At 52.3% G+C, this 23111-nt stretch overlaps 1 protein-coding gene across 3 annotated transcripts in view; it reads left to right on the forward strand.

Annotated features, from left to right (window-relative positions):
* The window catches only part of RALY (RALY heterogeneous nuclear ribonucleoprotein), a 124299-nt gene that overhangs the window by 98580 nt on the left and 2608 nt on the right, over positions 1 to 23111 (forward strand). For all 3 annotated transcript variants that reach the window (XM_055814522.1, XM_055814521.1, XM_005229283.4), the window contains exons 3-8: positions 8031 to 8295; positions 11581 to 11653; positions 18250 to 18297; positions 18557 to 18717; positions 19319 to 19432; positions 19968 to 20113. In XM_055814522.1, the coding sequence (XP_055670497.1) occupies positions 8040 to 8295; positions 11581 to 11653; positions 18250 to 18297; positions 18557 to 18717; positions 19319 to 19432; positions 19968 to 20113 (798 nt within the window). In that variant the 5' untranslated portion in view covers positions 8031 to 8039. The remainder of the gene's footprint in view (positions 1 to 8030; positions 8296 to 11580; positions 11654 to 18249; positions 18298 to 18556; positions 18718 to 19318; positions 19433 to 19967; positions 20114 to 23111) is intronic.

Below are 23111 nucleotides of genomic sequence, written 5' to 3' on the forward strand. Positions count from 1 at the left end.
GACAGATAGTTGAAGGAAGATTATGAGGGAGCTAATTCTGTTCACGCTTCTGTGTGCTCAACATCAATTTGTCTGGGCAGCATCACCCTGCATCAGACAGGAGTGAATCCCAAATTTGTGGAGATAGCACTCAAAACCAGAGAGGTGAAGGAAACTAGTCATGCCTCGCTCCCCACCGTCGGGCACAGAGGCACCAGCACGCCCGCGTTTGCAGGTCCTGGTGCTTCAGCAGTAGGTGGCATAAGCCAGCGTGTCGTGGTGATGGTGTGCTGCAGCTGCATGAGGCCGGAGCGGCTCTGGGGGAGGATGCGCCGATGTACAAATTCACAGTGCATCAGACACGGCATAAAGCAGGATGGATCAAGGGGACAGTCAGCCCCTCCTGCCAAAGCCCTGAAAAATGCAGAACTTGGCATCTGCCACAAGCTGATGGTGTCAATCTGGATTATTTGCTTACGTCCTGCAGCAAATGTGCTGTAATGAACCCGACTTGGCTGCTGTTTTCTCTCCCTCCCACTCAGTAGCTTTGCTTTTTCCTCCATACAGCCCAGGTGGGCAGGGTGGGCGCAGGGGGTGGGTGGGCAGCAGCTACTCGCCCCATAAATTATAAACGGAGTGCGGAGTGCTCAGTGCAGGGCAGGCGGCGAGGTCGGGTTATGAACACGGCTGTGACCCCCACTGCCAGCAAGGCAGTAATTGCTGGGTGCTTTGCTGTGGCCCGGGGTGGTGCAGGTGCTGCAGGTGCATCGCTGTGTGTGTCGTTACAGGCAGTCCCCGTCCAGAGCTGTTACAACAGCGCTGTTTCCCGTCGTGTCAGGAGTTAACACAATTTCATTCTACCAAGGAAAACAAGATGTGCAGGGTGGAAGCTGGGCTTGAACTGGGCTCGCCGCCTAAGCCCACAGAGCCTCGTGCTCGGGAGGAGGAAACGCTGTCCTCAGGCAGAAAGTGGTCCCCACAGCAAGAATGCCCGGGGGGCTGTGGGGGTGCACGGGGGGCCACAGGGTGGCATCAGTGCCTTCTCCATCTCTGCTACAGCCACACTCACACAGCCCTGATGGGGTGGCTGGGTATGGAGAGTGGAGGGGGGGGAGTGTGTGACAGCGGGGAGTCCCAGGCTGGGGGGTGTGAGAGGTGGCCACCTCTGCGATCGGGTCGGTCATTGCCGCTGGCACAGCCTGAGTCTGGACAGGTCTGGGCTGACTCCCCTGCAAAGTGGAGCCCTGGGAAGCGTTTGGGAAAATTCACATACCCTGTACAAGGAGCCCCTTATCTGATGGGAGGTGGGACACCCCAAAATTGCACTTAAGGGACCCAAGGACCTTCCCTGTCTTGCAGGAAAAGCATCATCCCTTACTGGGCTGTGCTCAGTTGCACTTTACAGGGAGAAAAAGGTTCGCAAAGGGAACCCACAGCTTCGCAACAAGCTGGTCTGGCTCCTGCGGAGCTCATCTCCAGCTTTCTGGCCCTTCCAGCTCACTCAGCATAATGGAGATTTCCCCAAAAGGCAGACCTGGTCCTGCAGAACTAGTCTTATAATTGTGACATCTTTTTCTGTCGCCTTCTTTAATAACTTGCTGGTGCCTTAACAGTCACATTTGGGAGAATCGAAGTTGTTTTCCCCATAAAACCCAGGGACACGTTTCCTTCCAGTTTATCCAATTTATTGAACCACACAACAGTGAACAGGGACTTTCCGTTCTCTGGGAGGAGGGCTGAGCCCCTCTGGGTTTCTGAGCAGGACTTGTTGGGGACTTAGAAGTTATTAAAAAGATTGCAGGGTTTGTGTTGGTTATTAAACTAATGCTTTGGAGCTTGGCTCTGGTGTTTGGGGACTCACTAGCAAATTACTCACAGCTCTTGGGGGAGGAATGATTGGCACCTGGGGTAGTAGGGACTTTGCTTTTAAATGCATGCGCTTGCGTTTCTGTGCTATCAGTGGTGCTGTGGCAGTGCAATCAGTGGGGTCCCTCTGTCTTGTAGCTGGCCATGTTTCTGTTTGAAACTGCTTTTTTTTTTTTTTTTTTGCTACAAGAAGGACTGTTTTAGTCAGAAATCCCTCAGAGCCAAGGTTCTGGGTTGATCGCTGCCCGCAGCGAAATGCTGGCCATGTGACAGCCATGCCAATTGGTTTTTGCTGGGGCATGTTGACTGCCCTGTTCCTCCCTAAAAATTGTCTTTCTGGCTACTGGCAAGAAAGTGGCAAGGAAGATGTATGGACATTAAAGGTTAGGGATGAAAGCAGCGGATAACCTCCACAAAGCAGTGAGGTGGTGCAGAATTGGGTTTTGTCCTGTGCAAGAGTAACTAGAGGGTTAAAGAAGACCCAAACCAAGCTTCAGCTGTCACTCCAGCCTGCGAGCTGTGTTGCACCAGCCCTGGCAGCGGAGCTGGGGACCACCCAGCTCTCACTGAAGCATAGCGGATGCACCACAGGCTCTGACATCCATCACATCTGCTTGGTTTGCTGGTGCTTTTTTCAGCACCCCAAATGCCAAATTGTCCCCAAACCTGGCAGGGAGCAGATCTGGCCCTTTGCCCCATGCCAGAGGTCCCTGCAGGGCATCTGCATTTGTCATCTGACTCCCAGTGGTAAGCCACCAACTTGGGAAAACTTGTTACTGGATGGAGATGGGGACAGGATGAATAAACCGCATCTCCCCTTTTGTGAACAAGCGTGATAAGAGGAGAATAACAGCCTGGCTGCATGTTGCCGTCACGCTGAAATAAAGAGACCTTTCTGCAGGACAGAGTGGTGGGGCTCGGTTGTTTTTCTTTGCCGATGCCGCCTTTGACAGTTCGTCACTAAAACGGAGGCCCCTGGGGTTTTCAGACACCTGGCTCTCAATTAAACAGCTAATCTGTGAAGCAAGGCACTTAAAGCAGGGAGGAAAAATAGCTTATCAAGTGAACCAGCTCTGGCCTTGGGCTGTTACCTGATTGAATATCAATATTTTTAAGGGATTCCTGAATGTTAGTGGCAGCAGGGACTGTGGCATTTTTTTCCAACCATGCTGTCCTAGGAAGAGAGGAGAAGGGCTGGCAGGGAGACAACTTTGTTGGTGGGAGCCTGCGTACCTCCGAGCGCTGCAGCACCCGGACGGGGGCACGTACGGGCAGGCTCAGCCTCTCCTCGAGCACAGGAGCTTCGTGGGACCTCAGAGCCGTCCTCACCATCCCTAAGAAATGGCACAGGGTATCCTTGACTTTTGGCGGTCTGAAGCTCAGTTAATCCTGTGTTGTGTTTCCTTCTCAGCCTGGCAGTAGCAAACAGGTTTCTTTGTGCCATGCATAGTGGGGTGGTAAATCCATGGAGAGCTGTGGTCCTGGGGTCTGTGGTAGGGTCAGGGTGCAGGGATGATGGTCGAAGGGTGGTTGGAGAGCCCTGGGGCGTTGCAGCCTAGGTGCAGATGGATGTGTTTCTGGAGTCACCATGGTGTGGCTTGGCTGCTGTCCCCTGTAGAGCTTGCAGGGTCCCTCGCCATGTAGAGGGATACAGGACACACAGGACAGAAGGATGGATCTTCTGACAGTCTCATCCTTAATTCTCCCTAAGCCTTCGGGGTCGTTTGGGAGTGGGAGATATCATTAGGATGTTTCTGTAAGTGTTGGTGAGGCTGGTGGCACAATCCCCTCCACCCCAGACCTCTCCTGTCTGCGCCTCAGTTTCCCTTGCAGAAAATAGGGATAGTCATACTAATATTTCCTTGGTGTTCCCTAGGGTCCTACTGACGAAGGACCCCTTTATACATTCATTTATCTATCTCCAGGCATTATTACTGGTTGCTTTTTGTCTTGTTCTCTTTTCCAGTTTAAGTTTGTCTTGTGGCAGTTGTGGGTTGAGGAATGAAAGGTAAAATAATAGCTGTGAAAATGCATCTGCTAAGACAGTGATAGTTACTAAAACATTAATCGGTTTATTAACCAGTAATATGTCTCTGCTGTGTATATTTTTCTAATCAGAGATATCACCAAGATACTGTGCTCTGGCTCATACCCAGGGGGTTTTACATGGCGTATCAAAGAGATAGTGGCTTGAGAAGACCCTGTACTCCGTAGCCCTGCACTGGTGAGCTGTGTTGTTCCAGTGGAAGGGACACTGTGCCGATATGCATGGTTGCTGTGCTGATTTAGTCTGGGCACAATGCAAAGTGCTCTGTTGGAATGCAGTTAGGTGGAGTATGAAATATTAATATAAAATGATTAAAATATCCTTTTCCAGTTCTTGCAGTAAGGGGGCCAATAAGTGATGCGAAATGAATATTGTGTGTAAGAAGAAACGCTAAATGAAGGGGACAGGGAAGGCAAGGGAGGCTGTTTTCTCCAGGGGGTGCTGGGCTTGCATGGCCATTAGTAGAGCACTTTGCACAGGGTTATTGAACACACAGTGCTGAGTGTTAGAAGCTGCAAAATGAGAGCCGTGCAGGCCAGTTGTTAAATGGAGGCCATCAGTGATGGTGCGCAAAACCTCAGAGCAATGCCATGCTAGAAGTCCAGAGTCCCAGCCCCCCAGCCTTGGACAACGCTACCTGCCAAACCCCTGCTCCCTGCCTGGGCAGGGCAGCGGCCGGAGGGCAGATGGTGCTGGGAGAGCATCCTGTCTGCAGAGGCGTTGGTCCCCGTTGGCTTCCTCCCAAGTCTTTCCCAGCTGCATGGCCATCACCTTGCCTGACCTTGAGTTTGCCATCTGGTGGCCCCGTACCATCGCTCGGCAGCCACAGGCACGTATCCCGCGCAGACCTGCGTGTCCTGAGATGGCCCCAGGGATGGAAGGCTGCCTGGTGAGAAAGGATCTGGGGTGCTGGCTGGCAGACAGCTGAACATGAGCCAGCAGTGTGCCCAGGTGGCCAGGGAGGCCAACAGCATCCCAGCAGGGCCAGGGCAGTGCCCGGCCGCCCGTGCTCGCACTGGTGCGGCCGCATCTGAAACCCTGTGTGCAGGATTGGGCCCCTCGCTCCAGGAGGGACATGGAGGGGCTGGAGCATGTCCAGGGATGGGCAGCGGGGTTGGGGCACAAGGCTGACGGGGGGTGGCTGGGGGAGCTGGGGGCATTCAGCCTGGAAAGGAGGGGGCTCAGGGGGGACCTGATTGCTCCCTACAGCTCCCTTCTCCAAAGAAACAAGCAATAGCACAAGAGGAACCAGCCTCAGGTTGCCCCAGGGAGGTTTGATTGGATCTAAGGAAATATTTCTTCTCCAAAAGGGTGGTCAAGCACTAGGACAGGCTGCCCAAGGAGGGGGTTGAGTCCCCATCCCTGGAGGTTTCTAAAAGATGTGTAGATGTGGTGCTTGGGGACATGGGTTAGTGATGGACTTGGCAGTGCTGGGTTAACACTTGGTCCCAATGATCTTAGGTGTCTTTTCCAACATAAATGATGCTAAGATTCTATGATTTCTGCAAAACAAGTCCTTGAGACTCAAGCTGGGTACCCAAAGTGACCAAGCAGCTGAAAACAGCCTGGGCTTTCCCACTGTTTCTCCACCAGGAAAGGGGACAGTTCTGTTTGTGAACCTCTTCTTGACTGCACTGCAAAAATATGTTCAAATAGATAGCATTAAACAAGTGTTGTTATATAGGTTGGAACTTGGAAGAACCTGAAGATGTTGGGCACCACTTGCCAAAGATGTGAGAATTTAAATCACTTAGATACCTTTAGAAGTCCTCTCCTTTGGTTATTTTTTTCTGTGTTTTTAGTAACACTGTCTGCCAGGAATTGTTTTTAAAGTAATAAAACAAAGTCTCCAGGTCTTTTAAGCCGTAAGGTTGAAAGGGAAAATATAATGAGCCAAACTCAGACAAGTCTAACTTTTTTTTTATTGGATTTAGCAGGGAGATCGTTTCCAGCCTCAGTGGTAGGTTAATAGAGTCACAGAGGTTAGAGCTGGATGGGATTTATTGTGCCATGACATCTTCCCCCTGCTCCACGTGGAGAATCAGCCTTGCCAGGTATCTCCAACACTCTCTGTGGTCTGGCTTTAAATGTTCAGTCCTTTGTGTTCTCAAAATTAAAAAAGTGGAGGTCTGCACGTTGCAGCTTTGTCTGTTGAGAGCTGCTTGATTGCAGTCGGTGTTCAAAGGCTCCATGTCTGCCCGGGCTGGGCTGCATGCACCATCTGCCTGCGGCGCTGGGTGCATCTCCCCTGTGTCTCCTCACCTCATGCTGGTCTGAAGGTCTAAACCCTCGAGCTGCAGAGGCAGTGGCTGTGGGCACTGCATTTGGTGCTTGTCTGCATGGGTGGAAGTACCCTCGGGCAGGGTGGGACTACAGGCAGGAGCAGCCCCTGCTGGTATCCCAAGGGGCTGGTACACCAGCTCAGAAGGACATCCATCACCTGAGGAGCCAAAATGGGGTTCACCTGGAAAAGGGGTGAGATGGATGGAATGAAGTTATCCCCCAAAACAGGTTTAAGAGGAGATGGAAACAACCAGAGATTTCATGTTCTGTGGGGAAGGTCTTTGCAGAAGACAAGGAAGAAGGAGGACCTGGGGTTTTTGAAAATCTTGGGTGCAACCCCAAAAAGCGTGTTGGGAAATGTGACCATTTCCCAGGCTCTGCCTGCCTAGCGAGGAGTGTAGTAAATACTTAACTGTGTGTTTCAGGGCTTGGCAAAGCCAGAGCATCACACACTGCCAGTGTCAGTGTCTCGGGCTGCAGGCAGGCAGAGCCTGCCAGGGCTTGGGGACCAGGGTGGCTGGGTCCACAGGAGCTGTACCCATGCAGTCGGGAACAGCTGCCACTGTCCCCAACTCAGACCAAGCTGCTCAGACAAACCTGGGCTTTGAGCCCAGAGACTCAAAACCCCGAAGCCAGGCAGTGCCTTAGCTCTTCCCAGTGCCAGGGCAGACACTGGGGACCACCAGGGAGGGGACAGCATGGCCCTGCGGTAGCAGTGTCGTCCCCTGTGCCAGGCATAGGGACTGCCTGGAGTTGTGAACACCCTGGTGGCATTGCCCAGGGGGCTGGGAGTACCTGTGGGCGCTGCTGGAAGGGGCTGGGGAAGACCAGCACCTCAGCGTGCATCGCAAAATACCTTCCACAGCTCTGAGCTGGCTTTTCCCAGGTAAAAACCACAGTCTATGTGGGCAGGACACCATAGTGATCCCAAAGCATCCACTCTGCTTCTGGAAGATGAAAATTGAACTGATGTCTTCGGGCAGCTGTAGTTTTTGCTGCAGAAATGTGAACGGGCAGCCTGGTGGGCAGCCAGACTAGCTTTAATTTCACACCGTTTCCAGCCCTGTCCTTTGGTCCTCTTAGTCCTCAGAGGTGGCGCCCATTCCCAGGGACTGCCTATGAAGTACCCCAGGCGAGAAACTTGGAGGATCAGGCTTTGCAGCTATGGGAAGCTTGTGGCTTCCCTGCTGATGGCTGCCTGATTTCCAGGCTAACAGTGACACCGCCTGTTTGCACAGATTTCAGCTCAGAGCCCAGCGTGTAAATGCGCTCACAGGCAGCAGGGTGCAGATATCAAATAGGAGCACGTGAGCTGCTTCGTTTCTTAAATCTTTTCATTTGCATCCGGAAAACTCAAGTCCTCTTCCAGCTGCAGCTGCGGATCGGAGGGGATGAGGCTGTCCCTGTGCGCGGTGAGAGCTGGGGGGTGCTGGGCAGGGGAGGGCCCAGAAAGGTGGGCTTGGACCAAGGCACTGAACGCAGACTGCTTTAAAAAGAGCAGTCCTTTGAATTACAACTAAATATAGAGAGGTAAATGCTTTTGTATAATAGCATTAAAGCTTTTACTTAGATGTAAAATACGTTTAAATCTTGTTTTGTCCCCTAAAAGCAGCCAGCTGCCACCCAGAGGGTCAGCCTGATGAACAGCTTTCCAGCAGGAGCTCTGCGCTGGCAGTGACAGTTGCTCCCCGACACAGAGGGGCTCTCAGAGATGGGATCCCCTCAGCTTTGACTCGTTGGAGTTGAGAAGCTGGTTCCCTCACTCCAGGCTTGCTGGGAGATTTAATCCCCACTCCGTTTTGTAAGACAGGCAGTTCCCTTGCACACCTTCCTGACTCCCGATTTCTTCATTCAGGTGTTCAAGATGTCATTGAAGGTGCAGACAAGCAACATCACGAACAAGAATGACCCCAAGTCCATCAACTCCAGAGTCTTCATTGGCAATCTCAACACAGCAGTGGTCAAGAAGTCAGATGTGGAGACCATTTTCTCCAAGTACGGCCGAGTGGTGGGCTGCTCCGTTCACAAGGGCTACGCCTTCGTACAGTACTCCAACGAGAGGCACGCACGTGCTGCTGTCCTGGGCGAGAACGGGCGGGTGCTTGCTGGCCAGACGCTGGGTAAGTAATTTCTTCAGACATTTTGAGTGTCTGGGTGCAACATGAGTTGGTTGCTCTATAGGGTAAGGTCAAGGGGTGGCCAGTCCAAAGTCCAACTGAGACATGGATCTCATGATGGACCCAGTGATGACTGAGCAGGACCATAGTGACAAGGCAGGTCTGGGGCCAGGCTGGGAAGTCAGGCAGTGGGTCGGGATCAGCAGGGTCTGTGGCCAGGCACAGCCACCGCTGTGCCAGAGCGGGGGACCAGCACTCCCACTGCACAGCTTCAGTAGGGCTGGAGGCTCTGGGGTCACACATGGGTGGGGGTCAGAAGCGGTCGTGGCCATTCAGGCATGTTCTCCCCTCAGGGCTGTGACACTGTGGCCCAAAAGCTGATGTTATGGAGTGTGATTATAGAAGCTAAAACACAGTTCTGAATCACCCCACGTCCTTGTCCTTGGTCTGGTGGGGAAGAGCAAGGGTGGGAGAAGACATTTCTTGGTTCCCTTGCCACACCAGGTCTTACCCTTTGCCTTTCAGGAGAGGTGACAGTCTAACTCGGACTAGCTCAGACTAACTTTAGCCGGCTGATACTAAATGAGATAACTTCCCCCCCTAGACACATGAAAGTCTCTGGTCCGCACTGCTGTGTGATAAGAAATAACAAACAAAAAGATCTCAGCGGCTCCCAGCTGCATCTTATTTTGCAGATTGCTCTGAAGTGTCACATGCTGAGAAGCTTTTGTCACCAGCTCTAAGCTGAGAATTGAAACTGGAAGCAGTATTTTAATGAAAAATTGTTACTTCCCAGCCTGCTGTAGGCAGTGGTCATTGGGCACCCGGGAAAGCGATTTGCAGCCCATTCCCACCCTGCTTCTGTCCCAGCAGTCTGAAATAAAAAGTTGCATGCTGGTCTGATCTTTGAGGCTATTTCCATCCGTGGGTTATTCATATACCAGAAACTTCTTTTCACTTCTCCTATGGTCCAGAAAGCGGAGCTGCAGACCGAGGCAAAGCGCAGTGTGCCAGCCCAGGCATCACCCATGTGTGCATGTGGATGTGACAAAGAGGGCCTTGGGGAGCAAAGGAGCTCGTTTTGATGCTCCAGACAGATACTGAAGATACAGCTAAGAGACAGGCAATGCCTGCCCACTTAGCTGAAGAAAGAGATTAAAGGTTTACCGTGATAGGAACTTGTTAACTCTCCTCAGTGCTGGTCCCAGAGGTCTGGCAAGCCAGCAGGACAAAAGGACTGTATTAGAGCTGGGAATCATACCTGTGCTGGACAAAGTGCAAGCTCAGCTCCCTTTCATCTGCCGTCCCTTCATGGGCCAGTCCTACCACAGAAGAGCTCAGCAGCCTTTCCTTGGCTGCTCATGGACCTCTGTAAACAGAGGGACGCTCCCCTTTCAGGAGGGTCCAGCAGAGGAGAGCTGAACAAGGTGATTAGAGAATGTCTTTGCACAAATGAAGGTAGAAGGTCCCCCATACAGGAGAGGAGGTTATGCCTGGATATGAGCAGGAGGGATGGATGGTGCCTTGGGGTGGTGGGCAGATGGATTCAGTGATGCAGAGGAGGGAGCCAAAATGGGGATGAGATGCAATATCTGTCCAGGCTGATGTGTATGCTGAACTCTTGTCTCTCCTTGTTCACTGTCACGGGAACCCTGAGGAGTCTGACTGCCCCATCACCACTATAGGTTGAAAGTATAAACCTCCTGGTCTGTCCGCACGCCCTGACAAAGGCTCTGCAGGGCTATTTCTAGCAGTGCATACCAGCAAATTGAGCTCCTTGTTGTCATTATCCACCATTGGGCTTTCATTGCGTCTCCCTTGAAGGGTGTTAATCAGCATGGTGCTGTCATTAGCTCTCTGTTTTGCAAGAAAAGTGACTGGCAGCTGGCAAGACACATTGTGACAGCAAAAAGGGTTCACGACAAGGGAACTGGATCTGAGCAGGGGTGTGTTCTGGGGTGCACCAAGGAAGAATTTATTCCTCTCTTCCTTTACAGCAAACAGCATGGCCAGAAGCACTGCATTGCTGGACAGCCTAAGGCAGCCGCATGCGTAGTGCTCACGCGGGCAGCAGCTGCCCGTGGACCTGTCCTGTGACCGTGCACGTCCTCGGTGGCATTCAGCTCGTCTGCATGCCCCTTAACACTTGAGGATGGCAGGGTGGAGGGTGAGAGGCAGCAAAGAAAACACACACGCTGATCTGAATGTGCCTCCAGAGGAGCATTCAGTGCAATAGCTGAGCGACACCCTAACACCACACTTGCTATGCAAGTTTATAAATAGGCCAAGCTCCAGCTTCAGTAGGGATGATGTCTCTTGGCAGTCCAGGGAACTGCACAAGACACCTGGGCAGTGGGAGCAGGTCTGTGCTCCTCCAGAGCCATGTCCCACGTGTGCAGCCTGTGCTCCTCCTGCTCGGGTTGCTTCCGCAGTGCTGCAGCTCGTGCTCCCAAAGGTGGTTTTCTTGGTTATTAATGAAGTCATCCAACTGTTCAATTGGGATCATTTTGCAAGCTCTTTATTTTGATGGGGAGTGGACCAGCCTGTCTGTGCTGGAGAAGCCGGCAGGGAATTTGCTTACTCCTGGGCCAGGAAGCGAAGAGGAGGTGAGGCGGCGTGCTCCCAGTAGCTCACCTCTCGCAGTTAGATTGCCAGGCTCTCGGCAGCCTCCGCAAAATCGGATGCATCACTTGACTGTCGTGTGAAAAGCATGTTTGGCACCAAGGCCAAGGAGAGAAATTTCCTCAGTGGATTAGAAGAGCTCGTTCTCACCTCCCCTGGTAGAATATGCTCCTCCAAGATCAGCCAGGGTGGCTGCAGGCGTGTGCCTACAGCCCGTGCAGCTTCTGACACGGCCCAGTCCACGGTGATGCCCGCTGGCTCATGCCTAGCATTCATTTTTATTCTAGAAGGAGCAAGGAATAAATGGTTGGCAGTTAGCAGCATGCAGCGGGCTTATATATTGTCTGTGCCTTATCATAACCGCACCGGATCCTCCTGAGAAGCCTGTTCTGAATTTGTACGTGCGGGTTAGACCATGTGCAGGGCACTGACTTCAAAAACAAATGGTCAGTAGCTTTGTAAAGGAGGAGAGGCTTGCCGAGTGTGAGGATGTATGTGCCTTCTTGTGGAGGTCCAGCAGGGCCCCAGACGCGCTGGAAGCAGGTGGAAATGTGGTGGGAGGGTGGAGGAGCCCATTCCTGCCGCTGGCAGGGCTGTGCCTCCCTGGCTCCGCGCGTGGGTCCGGCTGGACGTGCCCTGTCACAGCTGCGTGTCCGTTCGTTGCAGACATCAACATGGCCGGGGAACCAAAACCCAACAGACCTAAAGGGCTGAAGAGAGCAGCCTCCGCGTTGTACAGGTAGGTCTCTGCCGCGCCGCCCCGTGTGGCCAGGTCTCCCAGCTGCTGTTTGCCTCACCTGGGGCAGAGCTCAGTGGTCTTCGGGCAAAGGCAAACCCACCAGCACTTCAGCAGCCCTCCCGCCAGCACCCACAAGGCATGTGGTGGGACCTTCCATGAGTCTCTCGGCTGAGGTCTTCCCTTGTGGCTTTCACCAGGCAGATTTTTCCTCCCGTCTTGCCCCTTCACCGGGACTTGGCCCTCTGGATTCCCAGGGGATGCCAGCTGAGGGGAGGTAGACTGCATTACCTGTGCTGATGTATGGAAATAGAGATGTCACCAATCTTTCTATGCAGCTGCATGTATACTGCTTACGTGGTGCTGGTAGCCGTAATGCAAATCAATTCATTCCATACATCTTGCAATAAAGAGCATTTCATTTACTCTTCATCCGTGCCTTGACCGCTAATCCATTTCTGTTGAAATGACCGATATTTCAGACTTCCAGGCTGCCATGCAGATGAAGAGAGAGCAAACGAGAGATGTTTGCTTCCTCCCACAAATACAGATATGCTAAAATATGGGCCAGAGAACTACACTGCTCCAAGCTCCAGCAATACTTCATCCCAGATTGGCTGTCAGAGTTAAACTTTGCCATCTGGACTAGCAGAACTTACGGTATCTCATGGAAAGCAGGGAATCTGGGTTTGCAGTGAGCATCATAAATTTTTTTAAATGTTAGCCTTCAAAAATCACAGCACTATAATTTATAGAAAGGCTGTGTTAAACACGTAAGATCATTTTTGCAGAGGTTGGGTTTTACTGTGCCTAACTCCCAAGTCTGGATTGGAGGGTCAGGGGGAAGGGAGATCTCATTCTGGACATAGAGGAAGCAACAGTGATCACAGTCACTTGATCCACCAGCCCAGGGGTGAGCTGGGTGGTTAATAGAAATCCTTCAGGATGTAGCCTCCCATCTACCTCCAGTAGGTACAACATACACACAGGTTCACGCCATCATAAATTTTCTCAGGTCTTTCCACAAGAGGGACCTGCAGTTAATATAAAACCTTGCTGTCATCACTGCTTTCCCCTGCTCTCTCGGGATCTTCAGGACCTCCCTCCCTCTGCCTCTGGCATTTGCCACAGCATCCCTTTGTACATGGAAGGGCCCCTGGGTGCTACTGCTGAACGTGGGCGTGGCTGGAGATGCTGCAGATGAGTTAGTGAGGATGGCTGGAAAATGAACTTGTATTTTGACCACGTCTCCCAGGTATTCACATACTGTCTCTCAACATCTTTTGCCCTCTGGCAACACCTTTTTTTGCCTGCACAGCAAGTGTCTGGACAGGATTTCCCGGGGCATTTTGGACCAGGTTCAGGCTGGTGGTGCTGCTGTGCTGAGAGGTGGTGGGCTGGGAAGGGAAGGTGGCTCTGCCTTGGGGCAGCGGGGTCTGCCACCGCTGCACTTGACCTTTGGAGGCACGAATCTCTGCCTTTCCCTGTAAAGCTGGTGCTAACGTTGCTCTGTAGCCAAAAGGAACAGTGAAAACAAGCTAAGCAAGACCTGCACGAGCAACCGAGTGTCTGGTAGCTCGGTGGCCCAAGGAACTGTCTCCAAAACTGACAGACGGAAAGCACTGCTGACTTACCTTCACAGCTACAGCTGCAAGTGGATGATGCCCTTCCAGCTCAGCTGGCATTCGCATCCCTTGTTATACAATATACATACTGTATAGTTGTGTGCATATATATATATATTATATGTGTATATATATATCTCCCATTCAGTCCCTGCAGAAAGCTGGTGTCAGTGCATCTCCAAACAGATCCACTCCTCCCACATCTCGGCAGCAATGCTGGGACAGGTGCCACCCTGGCAAGCCTTGGTGCCAAATCCACACAGACAGGGCTGAGGAATAGCCACGGGGCAGGGGAGGAGGCGAGCAATGATACCCAAACCCAGCAGACCCAACATCGCCAGTAAGGATGTGCATGCTGTCCCAGCCTGCAGCTACAGCCCCAGCATCTTGGAAATACCAGGCTCCTCTCCCACATTTCTCTCCCAGCTTCTCCCTACCTTGGCTATTCGCAGGAGGAAGGAATCTCACACCAGACACACAATATTGTAGAAGCTCACTATTGGATCAATGCTGGATTTTCCAAGTAGCTTTCCAGTGGGTATTACTTCTGCTGCTGCAATAATTAAGGTTGTGCAACCATTAGTAGAAGGATGTGAGTTGAGCACAAGGTATCACTTGTGATTATCGGTTCAGGACTGTCAGCCAGTAATTAAAAGCACAGCCGCCCAAATGTGTATTTGCTATTCAGGTCCATGCACAGCAATAGCATCACAAGCATAATGTAAAGGCAGCAGATACAATTGCCCTTCAATTATGACTATTTGAATTTTGAACCTTTGTGAGTCATTAATAAATGTTATTTAATTACTAAAGAAAAACAAAGCAGAAGAAATGCATCAGGGAGTGGGAGCATCACACTGCTTGACAGAGCCGTACAGCCATCTGCTGCCTCTCACTCTGATTGTCTCTGCTTTATTTTTAAAGGGCGCAATGTCACCAACTGATTGAAAAATGGCAAAAATTATTCCTGTACACAAAGGAAGGCCTGCCAGGTCACTGAAGAACGATCCATCAGTCTCAGGAAGGTTTATCGTACGTGCAGTGAAATTTTAAGGCACGCAATGTCCAGATATAACACCCACGCCAAGGCACTCACTTCTACTGGCTTTTTTTCTGCATTCGTGGTGGAAGACCTGCCTTTTGCTCAGTGCCTGACTTCCAAGGATGCTGGCAAAAGCATCCAGCCACTGCCTCCCTGGCATCATCTATTAAGCCATGTTATTGCAGGGTCATACAGTCACAGACTTCCAAAAACCCCTTATTTCAGCCCGCTGCCTTCCTTGAGGGCTGTCTGATGGTTAGCAGGTATTGAAAATGGCACTGCCAGAGGCTGAGTGTTTGCTGTCCCAAGTCTAAAGGTGGATTCGTCTCATGTGAGTTCAGCCCTCCATGCTGTCAAGGCATGTGCTCTGGTTGTCTGGACTCCCTTTGTGCTTACTGGATAAAACCCCCAGTTCCTCACCTGACAGTATTTCAGATGTGCTGTGCCATGACCTGGCACTGCATCTTTACCCCCTGGCTTGGATTTAGCTCTCTACATTCCCAGTGTCTGATGCCAAGTGAGATGAATCCCACTGTTTTGGGGAAGCCAAGACCAGGTCCCCAGGATAATTTTGCCCGTAATTCCTTTTGAAACGGGTGGAAGTGTCTCCAGTTCCCTGAGCATTCAGGGCCAGGGCAGGGGTACCCCTTCCACCCCCTTGGTTTTCACCTACAAATATTAGTAGATGCTCTTGGACTGCCTGCCCTGTGGATCAGACACGTGTAAGCCAGCTCCACTGCCTCTGTCAACAAGCTGCAAAACAGAGCCAGCAGCAGATGCCACCAGAAAACACAAGGCTGCCCAGCTTTGCTCGCACATTCCCTCCTGCAAATAGCACAGTAACATTTACAGTGTTTGTTAGCTACTTTCTGTACCAAACTGCTGTTTTGACTAGTCTTGAAAGAGGGTTAGTGAGCTTTTAGGCTTCCCCGTCCTCCAGTCCACACCAGGTTGGATCTACAGGTACTTGAGGCTGGGCTTCATCCTTTGGGTGCTGGAGCCAAGCCCAGGAGTGAGGGTCAGTGACGGAGGTGGAGGGTACCCACCCCGGTTGGGGCTTCATTCCTTGTTCCTGGATGCGAGGCTTCGCCCGGGACAGTGCTGACAGCAGCAGAGCAATGCCCATGCGATGGGGCTGGAGCTGCAGCTCCGCTGCATCCCCATCTCTGCAGGGAGCCGGCTGTGTGCTGAGCCCACCGTGTCTGCAGCTCTGGCAGTGGGGCTCCCACCAGGGAGCGAAGGCTTGGAAGAAAAGCTGGCTGAGACCTGGGGCATGAATAGGGTGAGAAGAAAGGAGTGCAGGTATTTCAAAACTTTGCCAAATGCCCCCAAGCTTTGTGTTGTTTGTGAGCAAATGGTCTAAAGCTGCCTTACCGTGTCCAAGCCACAGTGAGCTTCCCAGCAAGAGCAACAGCACACCGAGGGAGTTTTTGCCATGAATAAAGACACTGCTTCATCCCACTTGGGAGTCCTTGAGCCACAGGGCGATGCCACTATCTTCTCTTGCCTGTGGCTACAGAGAACATTAGCTCCAGGGCACTGCTGGAGCTAGCCAGAAGCAGTTCACCAGAGCCTGTCAGGATTGATAAATATTACAAAACTGCAGCAATTTCATTTAAGTTGCATCTAAGGGAAAAAAAAAAAAAAAACCACCACCAAATAAAGAAGAATGGGGGAGTCTGACAGTGTTGAAGCATCCTAGTTCAATTTTCCTTTCAAATTGCTTCCTGTTTTGTTTGCATTCTCTGTTTATTGGATTCAAACAAAACTGGAGTCAAACATCCTTGGTGATCAAAATAGATTGGCAGGCTGAGGGAAGCTATTTTCTTTGAGATTTTCTGTATTTCCAGGTTTCATCCCAGCTTAGAATGAAAATCAAGTTACCAGTCACAAAAATCTCCATGAAAATACATTTCCTCATTCCATACTGCCCATCTCCTCAGCCATACAAACAGGCTGGTTATGTTCCAGCAAGAGCTGATGTGGTAGGTATTACGTTTCCCTTTCAATTTAGAAAAGCACACAAGGGAATAAATCAAGATCGCTCTGTGCCTGGGACAGAAGGCTGCCGGGATATTCATTTCTCCTCTGTGAGCCCAGCAGAAACATTGTCTACAAGTCAGGTCAGAAGGGGAGGATGCAAAGGCTGAAAAGATGTTGAAATTAATCTGTGCTGAGACTCAGCAAAACGGTTGTTTTTCATCATGCAGTTGAATTCGGAAGGCTTACAGTGATAACACCTCCACAGTCACATCTCTGCCCACCCCTCCCCGCTGGCACTGCTGGCTCGGCAGCGAGACCCTGCGTTCGGTGTCCCGGCCAGCCGGCGTGCCCTGAGCCCAGCTTTAGGAAATACCTCCTCGCCTGAAGCCACCACGTGACGTGGCAGCAAACCCCAAAAGAGGCAGTAGCTGCAAATGCTGTCTGGTTGTCCTTAGCCCCTTGCAGCCTTTGGCCCCAAAGGAGCCCTGGTGTCTCCAACCACACGGTGTACTTCAGGTCCCCCCCAAGGCGCAGGCTGTCTCTGCATGTTGCCACAGTCTTCTGGGGAGCCCAAGGAGCATCCAAGGAGCGTGGAGAAGACCTGTGTAAGAAACCAGCTAGGTACTGAAACTGAACATTGGGTGGAAAGCCCAGTGCCGGCAGCGGCAGGACAGGTGTCCTGGGTCAAGCCTGGAATTTCTGGTCCCAACCACACTTCCCACCGGCTGTCCTGGCCAGCCACATGTTCTTGTTGTTGCTTCTTGCCTAAGGTGCAAGACACCAGATTTACTCTCAGCTACTTACTTGAGCGCTCATCCTTCCCTCTCCCCACGCCCCACTTTCTCCTGGCTCAGAATCCTTCCCTCTCCCCATCAATCTTTCTTCCCATTAGATTTTCTGGGGTTTTTATAAGCTGCTTCAAACAGTTTGACGATGCAGGACGGACTCTTGCTTTCAGGTGCTGCAATAACCATTCTCTTTGTTCAGAGCAGAGAGGAGGCAACATCAGCATAACTTTTTATTTCACCAGCATTAACTCAGCCAGCAGCACACGAGGGAATCAGACACTGTGTTTTGCTGGGAGCAGCTGGCACGTCTGGCAGCGCTGCTCTTCCCTGCTGCTGGGAGTGTGTTGGGACATCGGGCAGCGCCAGTGCTGGCCTTGCCTCTGAAGGCCTGTGACTGCCCGCTGCAGCCACCTGGCATGCATTGCCTTATGCAAAACCAGCTGCAGCAAGAGAGAAAGTGAGTTACGGGTCTGCAGGGAGTGAGAAATGCATTGTTCCAACTTCGGGTTAAAATGCAGCTCAAGCTCCAGAATACAGGCGTGGGCAGTGTCTCACTGGGAGAAGAGAGTTTAAACAACTTCGATAGCAAAGATGCTGAATTAATAAATATCCTCTTATTTCTGACTTCTACCCCAACAATTACATAGGCTATGACAAAAACCCATACGCGGATGGCAGCAGGGCCAAGCCCTCGTGCCAGGGGCACGCTGCGCAGGAGGCAGGACGGAGGGACACCAGCAATGCTGTGACAATTCACCAGCCCTTTCTAGGCACAGCCCGTGCACGGCCAGCCAGGGATGGAGGGGCTGCTCCCCATGCCCCACCCTGCCCTTCAGCACACAGCACACAGCCCCCCGGGCATTTCTCCCACCCCAGTTTGCAGGTTTGAGCCCACCCGCACACCTTCTTGCTCCATCCTGGAATGAGCATCACCCTGTCCAGCGCGTCCAGCCATGGAGCTCCCCCCCGGCTCAGCCCACCCCTGCAGACCCCCGCAGCCGGGCGGGTGCGTGCGCACGTCCTCCCAGGTGGGAGGACAGGGGCTGCCCTATGGAGGGGGGATAAATAAAGGACCGGGGGGGCTCAGCGGGCAGTGAGGGAGTCAAAATAATAAAGCACCAGCACTAATTAACTCGTGCTATCCTGCCTCTGTCTCTGCAGCGGCTATGACTTCGACTATGACTATTACAGAGACGACTTCTATGACAGGTGAGCAGGGGAGGCATCAGCCAAAGGGGTTTCTATGAGGCAGGATCTTCCCTGCAGCCCAGCATCTGCTGTGGGGAGCAAGGTGGGGTGCAGGGTGGCCCAGCCCAGCCCAGCGCGGTGGGGTCCAATGGCCAGGCTGTGCCCGGCTCACCACCAGCGCTGCTTGGGCTCCGGTTGTGGCAGCCGCTGGTAGCCATGGCAGAAATGGGGGTGCTGCAGGGCTGCTCCAGTGCCCCCCATCCTTCCCCCCACCCTCCAGGCTCTTTGAGTACCGGGGCCGAGTCTCTCCGGTGCCCAGGGTGGTTCCTGTGAAGCGGCCGCGGGTCACCATCCCCCTCGTCCGGCGCGTGAAGGCGACTCTGCCCGTCAAGCTCTTCGCCAGGTCGGCTGCCATCGCCAACAGCTCGGCCAAGTTGAAGTGTGAGTATGTGCATGGGCTGGCACGGAGACCGGTGTGCACCTGGGACTGCCATCCCCAGGGCAAGGTGGGCCGGACAACCTTAAAAAACCCAAAACATCTGGAAACAACAGCACAAGCGAGGGCCTTGCAGCTGCATATGCAGCAGGGGCAGGTGCAAGTGCAAGCTGAGGGTGCCAGAGCCTGGGGTCATCCCCTGCAAAGTGCCTGGACAACGGACCCATGGGCTCTCGGGTGCAGCCCCCACCAGGTTTGCTTGCTGGTGCTGTACCAGGCAGCAGGGCAGTGAGGGCTGGCGATGGAGGAGGGGGTGCTGCTGCTCCCTGCAAAGCCACCCCCCCTCGCGTGCCCCCTCGCCCCTGTTAGCTGCACAGGGGCCTGCACACCCCTCGGGCGGCTGCGGCCAGCACAGGCAGAGGCACGCCGGTCGCATCACCGCACAGCCACCCCAGGCTGCCAGGGGGTTGCTCCTGGCGCGGTGTTTCTAGTTCTTTTTTGAACCTGCTCAGCGAGGTGACGTGGGCCAGGCTGAGGGGTGAGGCAGGCGCCTCGGGTGCTCTGCAGGGCGCTCAGTAAATGCCTTTTTTCCTTCCTTCCTCCAAGTGAAGTGCAGTGAGCTGCAGACAATCAAAACTGAGCTGACACAGATCAAATCCAACATTGATGCTCTCCTGGGCCGACTGGAGCAGATCTCCGAGGAACAGAAGTTGTCCACAGGTCAGCCGGGAGCGCGTGGTGCCTCGGGGCCGGTGCCAGAGCAGCACGGAGTGCGGGGACCCACGCCCTGCCGAGCCACCCCCAAAACCTCGGCGGCTTAGAGCATCCCCAGGCTCTGACGGTGGTGTCACCCCCAGGTTCCAGGGTAGAATCACAGGCCAAAATTACATGCCAAAATTCCCCCAAATTACAGAACTGGGGTTTTAAGGGATGGGATTTTTTTTCTTTTGTCATATGGTTGGGGGGGGGGGGGTAGTTTGCTTTTTTTTTCCCCATTATTCTATTTATTCTATCCTGTCTGCCTCCCACACTCACTCCGGAGGGATGCAGAACAATGACCTGCTCTGCCCTCTCCAGGGTTGCTTTAGGCAGCTGCTTCAAAATCAGCAAAACTTACCATTGCAGAAAAAAAAAAAACCTAGATGTATTATTTACCTCCCAAGTGAATTTGGGGGCCACTGGATTAGTGTCATCAGTCTCCAGACATTGCCTCCCCCAGCCCCTGATCCCGATGGCTTGGCTCTTGCTCTCACAGAGGTACGGAAGAAGGCAGACAGCAGCAAAAGCGAAATCTCGCAGGAAGACACAGCATCAGAGGCAGAGGCCAACACGGAGGAGCCGCTGAACGGGGACGAGGGTGAGGAAGAGGGTCTCGCACGGGATGAGTGTGAAGATGAACTGGTAAGAGAATTTGTACTTCACATCCCTCCAGCCAGAGGAGTTCAGTAATAGACTGTTGTTTCACTGGAACTTACTAAATCCCCCCCAAAACAGTTTTCTTCCTCAAAAGAAATTGTTGCCGTTAAATCCCATTGATTGTTCACAGCTTGTTCTTTCAACCTGTTCTGCTGCTTGCAAAAGCATTGACCTAGCAAATGCATGTGGAGATGCTGAAGAAACACGTCTGGCTCTGGAAATTCAGACCACACATTTATCCTTGATTTCACAACTATTAATTAATGGTTAAGACAAGTTGCTCTGCTGCCAAATAACTCTAAGATGGATTGAAACATACGGCAAAGACAGGCCATGTTGTATGAACGGCACTTCCTGAACAACATGCATTTGCAATGCCCTTTTGTCTGGACTGACAGCAAACAGCATAAACCTAGTTGTAAGTTCTGAGCAAGCCACAACCACTGTGCATGAAGCTGTACATCCCCAGCAAGGGCAGCACGCTGACAGCATGCACACATCGGCCCCGCCGGAGTTAGTGCCTTATTCCCTGCCTGGAATAAGGACACCCCCAGTGACCAAATCTTGTGCCTAAAAAGCATCTGGATGGGAGCCCTGTTCTTGGCTACTGGGATGGCCAGGGTGATACAGGGCACCGTGTTACCGCTGACAGCACTGTCATTTATCCCAAATTAAGACTCCTCTGAGAACAGGATCAGCTCCAGACCCAGGCAGAGGGCAGCAGGGTGCTGGGGTGGAAGGACAGCCCTGCTTGCCGCCTCTTCCGCAGGACAGGAGCCCTGGGAAGCTGGGCTGGCTGGCACAGCTCTCCCGCAGAGACCTGGGGCACGTCAGGGCAGCCTCAGAGCCTGTGCCGAGCATCCCCTGCAACAGCTCTGCTGCTTCCCCACCCCGGCACTGTTGGGAGAAGAGTGAGGATGAAGCTCAGCATCCCTTTCTTCTTCCTCACCCCCTCACCCTGGGGTGACCATACCTCATTGCACTCTCCTATGGCCAAAAACCTCCTCTAACTGGAAACACTTCCCAGCTTGCTCGTACTCTTCTACTCTGCCCTACCTCAGTCGTGATGGATGAGGGATCTGAACAGGGTCTTTCAGCTGTTCCGCTTTCTGGGGCCTCCTAGCTGAAGTCTGTGACTCCTGCTAAATCTAAGAAGAGCCGACTGAGGGGACACATCGTAACAGGCGCTATGAAGAAGAAAGGCAAAATCTGGCCTCCATCTCTGTGTCAATTAGGATAAGGAAGGCCAGGTTTGAATTACATCAAGGGAAACAGATGGTAGACATTAGGGGGAAACTTGCTGATGCTAATGATGATAAAGCAGCACACAGCCTGTCAACAAAAAAACGTGGAATTTTCTGCCAACAGTGGGATAAGAAAACAGAGCGGACAGACATCTGCTGGCAATAATTTAAGAAAAGCTGGGCTTCATTAAGAGTAGATGAACAACATTACTATTTCAGCTCCCTTCCATCTCTGTTTTCTGTAACTGGTCCTAAAGTGGCATTGAGATCAGAAACATTTAACTGCCAACATCAGACAGGACCACGCGTGCTTAGGATGGGGCAGGTTAACACATGCAGTTTGTCTGCAGGGTTGTTCTCTTAAACGCTGCAAGGCAACTCACAAAAGTCATCCTTTATATTTTGCTCCTGACCTTACAGAACTACACAGTTTTGAGGTCTTTCCAGTTCCTGGGGAGTGACTCCTTTATCCCACATCTCTGGCTTACACAGGTCAGTGTAGCCTGCTGTCTGTCCGTGGGCATGGTGCCCGCACCAGTCCCGAAAACCAGCACCTACCCTTGGCTCTGGGGGGGCAGTGGCATCACAGGAGAAGGGTCAGAGGTCACTCGGACAGGGCTGATCTAGTAGTTAGTTTATTGAGTTCTAATCAATAAATTAGGTATGTAAAATATTTAATAAGTACAGTTGGACTGGCAGTCAGTACTCTACTATTTACTACACATAAAGCTAGTATGGGGTACAAAGATTACCATGTAAGCTTACTTTACATATCTTAAAGGTCACATGCATGCAAAAAATATCACTTACCAACCCATCAATGCTGGTGTGTCAAGTAAGGGATCTCTTGGCCTCGAGAGGTCCCTCCTCACGGGGAGGTCCCTGCTGCACCGCCAGCTTTTCTGATGTGTTCATGCGGTTTCGGTTGCTTATCAGCCCAATCTCCAACCCAAACTGGTTTTGAGGGGGTTTGGTGCTGGCTTCTCACTGATCACCTCAACCACAGGATTAACTTTGTTTAGACTTTCTGGCTGAGCATCTGCCTGGACCAGCGTCCACTTAGTTCAAACAGGAGAAGTGCATCTGGCACAAGTAAGACACAGTTTGTGCAAGGCAGGAACCAGACCTGCCCACACTGGGCAGTACCCAGGTCCCTGCCGTGAACCCCTTCCCCACGGTGACAAGTGGGAAAAGTCCAGCCAGACTCGGGTCTGTGTCCGCCTATAGACAAGGGGAGGATGTCTCCTGGGGACCAGCAGGCCTGAGCATCCCTCTTTGTAGGGGGCTTCACTGAGCCAGAGCTCACGTGAAAATACTACAGCTTGGCACAGTGGTGCTTCACAGTGGTGTTAGCCCCAGCTGGGCGAGGGGCAGCATTTTAGACCCCACGGCAGCCAGGCACACAGTTTCCTCTGAGTGTCAGTGGGAGCTGGGCAAATACTTCCTTTCAGCCCCACTCCCAGTGCAAAGTTGACCGCCCTGGTTTTGTGCACAAATCTCTGCTTGGCCTTGGTGAAGTTTCCAACATCACCTGGGGGAATCAAGTTCAAAACAGATGCTGCAGCCCACAGGGAGAAGGATGAAGGGAGCCCCCCCCTCCCAGCGTGAGTTTGTGCCCTTTCCATAGAGGGCGGGCAGGAAAGGAGCTCTGCAGAAGAAGGATAAAGTAGCTAAAAAAGCAGCATGGAGAAGGCCAAGGTACTCAATGTGCTTTGTCACCAGGTCCCTTGGTCCCCTGC

The sequence above is a fragment of the Falco peregrinus genome, chromosome 9, assembly GCF_023634155.1.
Source record: "Falco peregrinus isolate bFalPer1 chromosome 9, bFalPer1.pri, whole genome shotgun sequence".
Lineage (NCBI taxonomy): Eukaryota > Metazoa > Chordata > Aves > Falconiformes > Falconidae > Falco > Falco peregrinus.